This window comes from Lotus japonicus, chromosome 1 (assembly GCF_012489685.1).
Source record: "Lotus japonicus ecotype B-129 chromosome 1, LjGifu_v1.2".
Taxonomy (NCBI): Eukaryota; Viridiplantae; Streptophyta; class Magnoliopsida; order Fabales; family Fabaceae; genus Lotus; species Lotus japonicus.
This window is the reverse complement of record NC_080041.1, coordinates 127,140,868-127,154,909: the sequence shown is the minus strand read 5'-3', so window position 1 is coordinate 127,154,909 and position 14,042 is coordinate 127,140,868. Positions and strand designations below refer to the sequence as shown.

General features: G+C 34.7%; 1 protein-coding gene across 1 annotated transcript; it reads right to left on the bottom strand.

Annotated features, from left to right (window-relative positions):
* Positions 1-110: 110 nt before the first annotated feature.
* On the bottom strand, positions 111-8,986 carry LOC130730482 (pleiotropic drug resistance protein 1-like). Its single transcript, XM_057582499.1, has 23 exons — positions 8,399-8,986; positions 8,018-8,138; positions 7,739-7,912; positions 7,480-7,639; positions 6,945-7,021; positions 6,798-6,851; positions 6,611-6,701; positions 6,224-6,525; positions 5,718-5,999; positions 5,302-5,618; positions 4,683-4,843; positions 4,471-4,574; positions 4,229-4,385; positions 4,049-4,150; positions 3,767-3,936; positions 3,338-3,670; positions 2,560-2,850; positions 2,385-2,468; positions 2,136-2,269; positions 1,748-1,975; positions 1,473-1,644; positions 765-1,019; positions 111-526 (listed from the first exon to the last, which is right to left on the bottom strand). Exons 1-23 carry the CDS (start codon positions 8,710-8,712, stop codon positions 257-259), a joined length of 4,353 nt encoding a protein of 1,450 aa, XP_057438482.1. The 5' UTR covers positions 8,713-8,986; the 3' UTR covers positions 111-256.
* Between the last annotated feature and the right edge of the window lie 5,056 nt (positions 8,987-14,042).

Here is a 14,042-nt window from a genome sequence, read left to right as displayed (position 1 = left end):
CCCGTCTATCGCACCTTTTGGCTAAAATTTTGAATTTCTGAAAATTCAAAATAATAAACAGAAAAAAGAAGCCACCAAGGATCGAACCATGCACATGGAAACCGTGGGGAGTTACACACCCACTAAACCACTATCAACATATTGATTTAAATTTGAACATTAATAATTATAATCATTAATATAATGTATATTTCCAAGTTAATATATTTTGGAAATATTTCTCACACATCCTATTCACAAAATTCGATTGGTATTCTTAGCGCCGCTGGAAATTAAACATCTTGATTGATATGGCAAAGACCAATGCAAAAACTACTGGGAATGCAACAATGACAGCTGCAACCACACCAAGAAAGTCATGCTTGAAACCAAAGTAATTTCTCACAAAGCCTTCAACTGATGATTGTGTTCCATCACTGGATTCAATGTTGTGTTTTAAATCTCCGTACTGTGAAGCTACCAATCCATACAAACTCCAAGCCACTGGATTAGCCCAAGAATACCACCTCCACCAAACTGGGATCCTCTGTGAATCCATGCCATAAAATAATTAGCTACCTACTTTTATTATTAGAAGGTACAAATATAAAGTGCATGCTTGAAAATCTGTGTACAATTTGATTCTAAAGCTAAAATCAATTCTGTTAAGAAGTTTTTTGAGTGACTTAGTTGGCTTCTAGGTGTCAGAATTGATTTTGAGGAAAGAAAAATCGATGCAAACATGCTAAAAGTGTACTGGGTGTGAGAAAGAAGCCAAAACTTACTGGTCTTGGGACTATGAATCCTGAGAAGACATTCCACACTGAATAGAATGCAGAGGAAACTATAGTTGAAATGTGTTGGTTTGGGGTCACAGCCACTGCCATCATGCCATAGTAGGTGAAGTACAGGAATGTGAAATACATGAAGAAGAGGTACCAGAAAACTTTAGCCACAGTCCATTCATAACCAATCATTGCATAAACTATACAGCCATAAACTATAGCTTGTAAAAGCACATATGGGAGCTCAATTAGAACCTGAAAAAGAAGATGAAGATTAGAAAGAAAGTAGAGGTAAACTATTCACACATAATAGAGTAAGTAAAAGCAATAATTTTATATCTTCCTAATTGTTTTTTGTATTCTAAATAGTAAATACATTAAACAAACCTAATTTTGTTATGATATTTTCTTTTGGAATGAATTCTCAAGTTCATTCCCAGCGTGGTCAACAAATTAGTTCTTGGACTTATCAAAATAGCAATAACATATGCAGGTCACACTCGTCCTCCTTAATCCCTTAATAAGGACTAATTTGATGGACAGAAACAAGGGTGGAGGACTAATGTGACATGCAAGACATAGATTGAGTACCCTATAAAGGTTGGGGAAGAATTTAAAAGTTCACTCCTCTTCTTCATAAGCAAGATAATTTAAGAGGATATAACAACACTCAAATAAAAGACAAGTTTTTAAATAAGGAATGCTTGCCTGAGCAAAAGCATATGGCAAAGCTGAATACAATCCAGCTGCTCTTTCTCTGTAAAAGACTGTTCTCTCAACAGCAACCACTGGCTGCACTGCATTAGCATTCTTGATGCCAATGAGGAGAACAGCAGCATACATGGACCCCATGGAATTAAATAGATCTTGTTGCTTTTCACTGCAATTATCAATGTCAAATTCTAGTGTCAGATGAAAGAGAAGTCACAGAACAAACAGAAGGGTTTAATTTGAAGCCATAATATTTTCAAGTTTTATCTTACATGTTGGAGCCAAGGTCCCAAAACATGCTCCCAAGCAAAACAGCTACAGCAGTTGAGTAAAGAAACCTTATGGCAGTGTATATAGGGTTGCGCCAGTAAGACCAGTGTTGTTTCCATAAACAAGCCATGAATTGGGTGATAAAGGACCTTGAATACTGTGAAGGAAAATAGAGGTCTTTTGAACCAGGATCTGGAGTGCTCAATTCTTTAATAAGTTCTTTGTTTCTCCTGAAACAAATGCCAAAATCCATTTTATATCAGAAAATGTTCTATATTGAGTCACAACTTGTAACTAAAATCTTCTTTTACTTCGTTTCATTATGTGAATTCTAGAATATTATTTTCCAGTTCTATAGCTTGATTAAACTTTTCAGACAATTGAAAATACCTGTATAACTCTGAATTTTTGTACACATCAGCAAAATCAACCTCCAGTTCCATTTCTTTAGCTGAGGAAGTAACTTCCAACATCCATGTTGCTGGATTATAGCCATGTTTAATCTTATGGACACCTTGAATTCCCTTCAAGATTAATAACATGTGGAAATCAGTGAAATTTTACATGGAGCTGAAAACTTGAAGCAAAAAAAATTTGACTTCAATATTCACTATTTTTCATAGCATTTCTATTTTCTACCTCAAAGTAACTAATTAATTGGGAAGAATGATGTCCAAGTGGCCCCACATATATTTCTTTCCCTCCTTGCTTCATTAGAAAAAGCTGCATTTCATTGTGAAAAAAACAATTAGAAACTCATATTGGAAGAGGACAAAACCAAAATTGCTACATTTCTTGATTGTTCCAACTTTACCTCATCAAAGGATTCAAATATATCAATGCTAGGCTGATGGATGGTACAGACAACTGTTCTTCCAGTGTCCACTGTGTTCCTAACTGTTCTCATTACAATAGCAGCTGCTCTTGCATCAAGCCCAGAAGTTGGTTCATCCATGAATATTATAGAAGGATTTGCCACAAGTTCAACTGCAATAGTCAACCTTTTCCTTTGCTCTGTTGATAGACCATTCACGCCAGGCAATCCAACTAGTGCATGCCTTAGCGGTTTCAGTTCCACAAGCTCCATGACTTCCTCAATGAACATCTGCAACCATTGGTCAGATTCAAACATAGTAACATTAATAAAAAAAATTCAACCAGAACATGGAGTTCTAAGGACTGAACATCTGCAGGTGGTCCACATATGAGTGGTCTCTGGTAAATATATCTAGGATAGGCTCAGATACATCTTAAAGTTCAGGCTAGGCCTAACTCTACCCTAAATCTAACTCAGAAGTGAGAGTTGTTATACCCTTTATAAGGTCTATTTTGGTCATATATCTAGTCAATGTAGGGCTTCTCAATATATTTCATGACATGAAAGTTCAAACCGGTAAATAACACTGGCTACTGATAAAATCCACTAGAATATTAGAAAAAGCCACAATTGGACATGGATGCAATAAGACTGAAATGGCTACTTCATGGAAATCACAAATGTTCACACTGATTAACAGCCTATATCAAACCAAAAACTAAAACTGTAAAAATAAAAGCCAAGGTTAGATAAGGCATGGGATTCAGATACCAACCTTCCTGGTTTCAGCATCAATGTCAGGGGACAATCGAAGCCATGCCGAATAGAGCAAGGATTCATAAACAGTAACATGAGGAGAATGAATATCATTTTGCTCACAGTATCCAGAAATCCTTGCAAATGTTTCATGCTTCTTTGGATGCCCAGAGACTGTGATGTTCCCTCCAATATATCCCCCAGTTTTTCTACCAGCAAGAACATCCATCAGAGTTGTTTTTCCAGCACCTGTGACACCCATCAGTGCAGTGAGAACACCTGGTCTGAAAGCTCCACTCACACCCTTCAGAAGAACTAGCCTATCCTCAGAAACACCGCGGTTCCTCATTTCCTGCAAAGTATTTAATAATTTTTATTTCATGATAATGCTTTAAAAGCTTAATACAAGCTTAAATCACATTATTATATTATTTTGTTTCTACATTACCTGTGGCATGTCAACAGCATACGTTACTTCATCAAATGTGATGGAATGTGGTTCAAAAGGAAGAACCATTCCTCTTTTTCTGTTATGATTTGCCTCTGCAATTATTGCTTCTTGTCTAGTGGATGCAGTACTAGGAGAGGTGCACCTACTAATGCTTTCACCATTTCTCACTGTGAAGTATCACCAATGTTACCCATGATGTGTTATGTGAATAGAAAATCTAATATTTCTCATCTACACATTTGACATGACTACATTTTCTATTGTTAAGGGATGAAGTACCTCTATTTGAGTGCTGAGAAAAGCTATATTTTCTTTTACTACCACCATTCTGCTCATTGCTTTGAGGTTCCTCTGATATAACAGTCCTATTCTTCCTTAGTGCTGCAAAATGAATTTGTGATATCAGTACATGCCCTTTCCTTGGCTGATTTACTATACATTTGAAGCGAAGACACTCACGGTTCAAGAAAGTGAGAGCAAGGATATAGCCAAAGTTGAAAAACAATGTGTATCCAACCATGGCCCCAACACCTATCCAATACCAGTATGATTGAGTGAAGAACCCGCGAGATTTCAAAACTTCAACTCCTAGAGGCTCAGTTGAGTTTGGTAGAACCTTTTCATAAGAGAAATCAGATTATTTATATGATAAGGAAGGCATAAAAATGAACATATATATTAGTGAAAAAGATAAAACTTACATGTCTCCATTTATCTCCAAGGAACTCATTATTTACCATGGCATTCTGTGCATACATCATAGGTGATATCCAGAAGCCCCATAGCCACCATTTTTTTATATTGTCTGTGGGAATAGAGCAAAGAAAATAGAGAAGCACTTTTAGTCTAGAATATATAATGGGAGAAATAATGCATTATTTTGTTGTGTACTTATGAATGTGACATGATATACCTTTTGATAAGACAAAACCACTCATAGCAAAAAGGATGGAAAGTGCAAAAGATCCAAATGTTAGAGCCACTGTCAATTCTCTCCCAACTGATGCAATGAATCTGAATAATCCAGAAGCCATCTGGTTTACTAGTACAAGAAGAAGGTACTGCCTAAACAATCTGCATTATATAGCTACATAAGTACATATCAATATTTCTTTAGCAGGATTCAAATAAGGAAAATGATTTGTAGACATCTGCATCAGGGTTGTTAATGGCGGATAACGTAGCGTAGCGGCAAGCCCAAAAAACGCTATTTCAAGCGCTATTGCGACGCTATAGCGTCAAATAGCCGACATAGCAGTGAATAGTGGAGTAGCAGTGAACCCCCAGGGCGCTACGCTATAGTGCTATTGTCCGCTATTAACAAGCCTGATCTGCATAGTGCAGACATCCAATAGACACCAAGAATGAAAAAAAAAAAGAGAAGAGAGAGAAGAAATAAATGTGATAAGAAGAGAGATATATAGAAAAGTAGGTGCTGTCTGTGCTGTTTGGTTTATTGTTCAAATAAAGATTGAGACAAGGGTGAAAAGATCAATAAATGCTGAGAACTTGTAAGAACATAGCCCCTTTACCTTCCAATATGTGGATCAAAGCCAATGACATAGTAGGTGAGGAATACCCAAACACCAACTTCCACAAAAGTCATGGGAATTTTCAGGATCCATGCAGGGAGAGCATAGGCCCATGGAGGGAAAAAGCGATATTCCCTTTGCTTGTAGAAAACAGGAAGCCTTGAAACAACCATGGAAATTTCTGCCATTCCATTGAACATGGTCACTACCACGGCATAGAACAATGCACCTACATATATACCTCCATGAGTCACTGAGTCTCTATGCATCTCAGTCCTGAGGAAAATGGTCATGGCAATCATTGCCATCACAGCAAGCTTAAAGGAGGAAGAACTAGTCAGTAATGGAATTGAATAAGTACACATAGCATTAGGTGATGAGACAGTAAAATCAAAATATCCAAGTTCCTAACATACTTGGAAAAGCTTGAAGATGTAGACAAATGAATTTCTCTTCATAAGTAAATATTCTCTTGATAAGCAAGCTTTTAACAGCTCCCATTTTCCCACACCATACTTTTTGGTTGTCAGAGCAGCAGGGTGGCTCTTAGACTTGTCAAGTTCAGTGGCAAGTTCATCACTAAGCCTTCTTCCAACATGAAATGTCTGCAATGCCTCAGAAAACTCTTCTGATGTGACAAATCTATAAGGATGCTCTTTGTTTGCCCAATACTGCTCCTGATCTTTCCTTGATGTCACCTGTAACATAACAATTTTACTAGTTAAAGTTAAATTGTTATTTTTTGTTAGAAATATGATTTAAAACCGTTGGCCCATGACATAGTATCGGAGTCTCTATGACCAAGTGGTTTAGAGTTCGATCGTTGTTTCTCCTACTATTCTAATAAAAAAAATTGTGTTTCAACACAAGGTAGATGGACCTGTGGAGACAACTAATTGAGAGAAGGGACGATGACACTTACTTCCTGCAAAAAGTCTGCAACTCCTTTCCTCTCAGGACACTGAAAACCCATTGATTCAAAAAATTCTAGCACGTTTTCGCGGGGACCTTGGTACACAATGTGACTATCAGAGAGTAAAACAATGTCATCAAAGAGATTGTAAGTCTCAGGTGCTGGCTGCAGGAGTGAGATGACTGCGGTTCCTTTGAGAATTTGGACATATTGCTTGAGTGAATTCACAATTTGGTAAGTTGTTGAGCTATCCAAACCAGTGGATATTTCATCCATGAAAAGAGCTTTTGCTGGTCCAACCAGCATCTCTCCTGTATTCATAGATACATAATTATGAAACATTCTCACATAATTTGATGAGGTGATTAAACATGAATTGAAATCAGGTTTGTTTACCTGTTGTAACGCGTTTCCTTTGTCCACCAGAGATACCTCTTAACATGGCATTTCCTACAACTGTATCAGCACAGACCTCAAGTCCCAAAACCTGCAAATGTATGCCAAAGAAATATGAGACATCCAAATAACAATATTAAAATGAATTCTTGAAGATCAGAGAGGGTTTTGTAAGTATGAATTTTACCCTGAGGACATAATCTGTTATCAAATTTGCCTTCTGGCCTTCAGTTGCTACAGCCTGAGTATTTGAGTCAAAAGGAAAACCAATTAATCTCTATCTGTATGGAAATACAAAAAACACATCCCTGAGTAAGTGTGGCCTCTATGTTACCTTCATGTAGACATCAATATCTGGATCAGGCTTGATATTTGCCTCTTTCTCTCTTCTGGACAATTCTGCTAATAACTCTGCAGAATGTCAACAACATCACATTTAGTACAGTCAAAACTTAATTTTCATCTAAAATGTCAGCCTGTGTTTTCAAAACTAGATTTAATAATGTCAGCTTGTATACTAAGTGTGTGTTTGGTTTCCTTGGGGAACCTCATAATCAATTCAATTTTGGCAGAGTAAAATCAATTTTGAATGATGTTTGGGAGTCATTTTTGGAGAATCGATTTCAGTCCTAAAATCAATTATGCTAGAAGCTAGAGATAGTAGCTTCTGTGTGAACATATCAATTGTAGGATTTTACAATTGGATTTCACAATTGGATTTCACAACATTACCCTTCAGAAATCACTTTTTCACAAACGTATCCATACATGAATCACTTCATTTTCAACTCATTTTTACTATAGTAAATTTACCAAGATAAATTTTATCAAAATCAATTGTTGCAACGTTTATCCAAACACGCACTAACCATAACGAGGCCCAACCCCTTGGACTCTTGCTGAGAAGGCCAAGGTTTCTCTTACAGTCATTTCTCCCATGTGAAGATCATTTTGATCAACATAAGCAGCAGTTCTTTGGGGCACAAACTCATTCATCCCATACCCATTGTAAGTCACCTTTCCAGTGAACTGATCAAGAAGCCACACTATATTAGTTAGAGATCCAAGATTTAAAAATAGAGCTAAAACATGAAAACATTATATATCTTCTCTTTAATGTATTCTCACCTTTAACTTTGAATCAAGTTTTCCAGCCAATGCCAAAAGGAGTGTAGTTTTTCCAGAACTTGGAGGGCCCAAAAGCAATGTCATTCTGGAAGGCTTTATTATTCCACTGACATCCTTGAGAATATTAATATGTTGCCTTCTACTTGGAAGTACATGAAGAGAGCTCAGCAAGCTCTTTTAAAAATTAAAATGAAAAACAAAACAAAGTAGCACATTAGTTAAGTTCCACTTCAATAAGGTTATATAGCAAGTTTTACTATGAAAGTTTGTACCACTTACCTCCACTATATTAACCATGAAGTTAGTAAAGGTGGGCAAATTTCTACTTCCTACACGAGCTTCTGCTTCAATGTTCAAGTGCTCAAATCGAACCTCTATTGTGGGAAGATCAATTCCAACTCTGATAAAGGAAGAAAACCAAGAGGAGAAGCCAGTCAATAGTTGAAATTTTCAATCCTCAAACTGTGTTTCATATTTTGTCTCACCAATAACATTTTGACATGTTAATCAGAAACCGTATCATGTGACATGACAAGATTTCATTGACTCCACAGGAAATTAAGACACCGTTTGAGAACAAAAGATATGTTCCATCAAAATTAAGCATATACCTCTGTTAAAATTAAGAAGAAGAAATGAGAGTGGGATTCTCAATCTCACCTATCAATCCTATGCCTGAGCTTCAGCAAAAACCTCTCATTGTCCTCTTCAGCAAGCCTCACTAGCCTTTCAAGCAAAGCTCTTCTTTCTTGCAACCCTAGTTTCTTGATATCTATCTCAGTGGCTTCCCCTTCTGAGGAAGTCAACAAACCTTTCCTCAAACGTGCAATTGTAGGGAGCTTCTGAATGGCAGCCCATTTGAGAGCCTCTTCATCATCTTCCTCTTGGTGGAAGGAGTTAGAGAAGATCTCACCAGGATCACTGTTCCTCCACATTGATGAACTTCCAATCCTGAAACTACCCCTACCTTCCATGCCACAAGAAACAGCAATAAATCTGGAGAAAAGGGTGTTAGAAAATTTGAATATCACTTGCTAGTTATAACTTCGTATTTTTGTTTCTGTTGGTCTTGTTTTCTATGGTGAAAAAGGACTCAATTCCTTTGATTCCCAATGGCTTAATGGGAAACCATATTGGGATATTTATATTAGGATAGAGCAAGGTACATGGAGGCTTTCATTTTTTGTGGCTGCGCCGGAAACCATCATGGGTTCATGTTCCTTAAAGTTGGTGACTAGGTGGCCATGAAAATTCCAGCTCCACGTAGTGCAGTTGATTTTCTCTTTCACTTCCTTTGAGAAAAGGAACTAAATAATGAGTGGATACAAAACATGTGACATCATTGATTATGCCTGAAAACAAAACATATCTATACATCATGCTTTCAAATAATAGTTGGAGACACTTTGGTTTTAATAATTGCCACCAAGTTTTTAATTCAAACGGATATAATTATAAACGCACGTGTGATTATAAGTTTTGATTAAAAAGAAGTGATGAAAACGGCTAGGATTACATAATGAGTGATGTCAACCTAATATCTGGCTGTTGACCAAAATATTCCTAATATATGGCTGATCTAATTGGACCTGGGAAGAAGCAATCAGATATAAAAGGTGAAAATGAACATGTGATGCGATTGCGATGTGAGTGATGTTCAATTTCAACCAAACTGACAAGACAATTGTCATACCACTATTACAGAACATCAAAGTTTGAATACTTTCATAAGTCAGCCAGACCAACCACAAAAAAATGTAATAATATATAATGTTGGTAAGAATTTCATTATCCACGAATTTCTATAAGTTCAAATATTTTTTATATATCTTGCGCCATACACGGATGAGAAAATAGTACTTTATTAGCATTCATCAGACTTATTCATATTTTCTCTTTTAATTTTCTTTTTTAAATACTTATATCATCTATTTAAGTTTTTTTTTTCTAATCCTAGTTACATTCTAATTTTTTTTCTAATTTGTTATGCTTTGAATCAATATATCAAATCATTTTAATATTCTAGATGTACATATGAAAACATAAAAATTAAAATACAACATTTTTTTAGTTAATTTCCAAATCAATCCTTTAAAACTATTTGATATCAATTTTGTAATGATATATTTGATATCATTTTGAACGTAATATATTATACACCCTCCGGTCACTATTATAAGCAAAAGTTAGTTTTGTAGGTTCATTCAATAAATGATGTATGTGACCATTTTAATGACTACATACATCATTTATTGAATGAATCTAAAATATTAACTTTTGCTTATAATAGTGACCGGAGGGTGTATTTTTTTTTATTTCACAATCATTAAAAAAGATTTTGTCAGCATACATCTTTTTCTTTTTTTTGCAACAACATACATATTAATGGTAGAAAAGTTACAATTGACTTTTATTAATTATTCTAATTAATGTCATTAAAAATCATTAAATGTCAAATTAATACATCAGTTATTTTTGAAAAAAGTCACAATTGATTTTTGTTAATTATTCCAATGTCATTAATAACTATTAAATGCAATATTAATGCATTAATTATTTTCAAAAATATGAAATTATTTAATATTTAAATTACTAAAAAACTGAAATATAAATATGACATTATCTACCTACTAATTATAGTATGAAAGATAAAACATATAAAGAAAGACATAGAATGAGAGGATAACACATATCGGAGTTGTCACTTTTATATTTCGAAAATAATATATAGAATATGATATGATTTCTAAATGATCTTAATTTTATGGGCCCAAGCCCAAATGGGATGTGGACTAGAAGCAGATGAAATGAATGGGTAATGATATATACACACCTCCTTTTGTATACACTTCATTTCCACCTATTTTTATTTCTATCTCTCTCATCTTATTATCTATCATATCTTATACTTTCTCTCTCTTACTTTTTCTTTTCTTCCTATCTCTCTCATCTTCCGCCTCTTTCCACCTCATTTAAGAGGTGTGAACATAACTTTATTCGAAATGAATATAACCCATCAATTTAAGGAAAAAAAACAGTAAAGTTTCATTAGCGCTACAAGCCCACAACCTCACATGCACTTATAAATAAAGAGAAGTGAGAGATTGAAAAAAAAAGAGAAAGAAATTATAAGTAATATTATAGAAAAAAATATCGGAAAAAAAATATAAGTGAGAATGTGATGGAAGACAGGAAGAATAACTGAGTTGTGTATGATCCAAAACTCTAAGTATATACAACATGCTGGAACATGGCATATACTCAATGTGATGGAGTTCACGTGATATATATTCATGTAATCTTTCTTACAAATTTTAATTGTTTGTTTTATTATTTTGAAAAGCTATTTTAAAAAGGTGGAAATTATAAATGTCTTTTAAAATAAAAAATAAATTAGACTTAATTGCATTTCCCCCTTATTTTAGAGGGTGTGACTTCAGTCCTTTAGTTTTTTTTGAGCTAATCAAGTTTCTCTAATTTTAATTGGTCTCTTTCTTAATGTTCATAAGCATAAAATTATTGCTACATTCACCCAAACTTTTTTATACAAAAAAATGCATAAAATAATTAAGTCTTCATTTTTAAAAAATAATTTACGGTTGTATAATGGCTTTGATCTATGATATATATAATTTTAAAATTTATAAAAAAATTTAGTGAAAATTTGTTCAATTTTGAGGGGTTTTAAACATATGGGTTGGGCGGGGAGATCCATGGATCAATTTCTGGATGGTGCAATTTATCTTTCCGGTGTACTAAGAAAAAAAGATATCACTAACACATGGAGATAAAGCTACAGCAAACTCACTTGTAAATTCAATCTAATGTGGTTTTGGAGGAGCTAGCTTCGTCTCGTGACCAACATCATCAATACTGAACAAACCTCGTACTACTTCACGACACTACTTCTTGAGTTGCAGAAACAAACTTATACGAACCATGAATTATGATATGAAAACCCTAAGGGCCCCGTTTGGTGGACAGGATAAATAGACAAGATAGGATAATAGTAATTCTATCTTGTTGTAATATATTGTTTGTTGCGCCAGCAGGATATGATAATACTATTATGTCTCTTATCATATCACGTGTAAACGTTATTCTGAGGGGAGAGTTATGATGGAAATTATCCTGACAGGATAAGATATCAGTTTATGAATATTATGAATTTATTATTTCAAAGGAAAATTCGATACATTTTTAATTGTTTCTATTATATCCTATCAATATCTTGTTCACCTCAAACACATGATAGGATAAGAGTTTATCATGCTATTATCATATCATTTCATTATTCAATCATTTATCATATCCTGCTCTTATCTTATCCTGATCACCAAATAAGCCCTAAACTTACTGAGAATGAAACAAGATGATGGTTACACAGTGTCTTGTTTCTTTCTTAACTTTTTAACTTAAATAAATGCATGGACATAGAATTTGATTATTTTAGTTATGTTGCTGTATTTAATGATGGGTGAAATCATATGTAACGTAATGGAATAAAATTCGCATGCCATTATTTGAATATTTCATGGTCAGATATGTCAGATTTGAAGGGGAAATAATTCACCATACAAGACCTCCCTGTGGAAACATAGAGATCTTGAAAGTAATAATTTTTATACCCGGATTAGGGATGGCAACGGGTAGGATCGGGCACGGGTTTTACAATTACCAAACCCAAACCCAAATCCCATAATCCAAACTCAAACCCAAACACAAACCCTTATGGGCGATAAAATGAAATCCATGCCCAAATCCATTGGGTTTCGGATTTACCCGAAACCCAAACCCAAACCCATTAGTTACGTAGCAACTCAATCCAGAACTTACTTTCATATAAAAAAAAAGTGAAATTCATATAAAGAAAAAAAAAACAAATACTATTCATCATCCTCATCCATCACTAAAGCGAGACAACAATAGTTTAAAGTTTACTTTCTCAAACATACAAAAGTACAATTAATCATCAAACACTAAGAACAAAGTTTATAAATATATATATGTATGAGGGTTTTTTTGTAATTTTATGTTTCGGGTATCTTTGGGTTCGGGTTTGGGCGGGTATGGGCACAGATTTAACTAATACCAAATCCAAACCCATAAATGATTACAGTAACGGGCAAAACCCAAACCCAAATCCAGTAAACTCGAATTTTGCCCGTCAAATCGGATCGGGTTCGGGCGGGTACCCATGGGTTTGGGCAAAATTGCCATCCCTAACCCGGATTAAATAGTGAGTATCATTAGTGAGTATCATTGTCTTTTAATTTTAGTCCACTTAACTAGAAACAACAACTAATAATTTTATCTTATTCGATAACAAAGATAAAGTTTCTAGAATACTCTAAAATTGGTAGATTAATTATGTCTACGTATAATATTCCTACCTATCTAACAAAAAAAACATAATATGCCTAGATCAGGGCGTGCATCTACTAAGACAAGTAAGGCAATATTCTTACACCCAAAAGAAAAAATACTACTGAGACTTAATAGAGGTAATAAACATGGTCATGCATATAGTAAAGCAAGTAAGACAATTGCCTTAAGCCCAAAAAGAAAAAAATCGGGTTAGCTTGACCATAATTTTAACAACGTAGCTTTTGTATTCTTCTAAATGGAGCCAATTTTTCAGCATAGGATTAGAGGTTTAGTTGAATTTAAATGTTCAGGATAGGGAATTGTTAGAAGTCCCACATTGGCTAGAGATAAAGCATAGATAGCCTTTATATATGGTTGTGCAAACCTTAACTCTTGAGCTAGCTTTTGTGGTTGAGTATAGGCCTCCCAATTTCTAATATGGTATCAGAGCCTATCCTAGATCCATTTGTTGTTTGTTGTGGAGACCTCCCGTATATGGGGCACCCGTTGTTGTTGATCCCACGTTCCAGGTTGTTCAGTCCTGGACGTGAGGGGGTGTGTTAGAAGTCCCACATTGGCTAGAGATAGAGCATAGATAGCCTTTATATATGGTTGTGCAAACCTTAACTCTTGAGCTAGCTTTTGTGGTTGAGTAAAAGCCTCTCAATTTCTAATAGGAATTGGTCCTTTTCAAATGGATTGGAATCATCCTTTTGGAGTAACAGTTTAGTTACTCTTGAAAGATGGACATTATAGTTACTCTTGAAAGATGGACATTATCAGTATGTCCAAGCTGATTCAGGGAGGCCATCATAGAACTTCGTATACATTTCTTTTTTTATAAACTAAATACAAATTTTAATAGAACCCAACATATTTAGTGTCTATGAGGAAAAAAAAGTTTCAAAATTTTCACATGACATGAAATTTTAACATA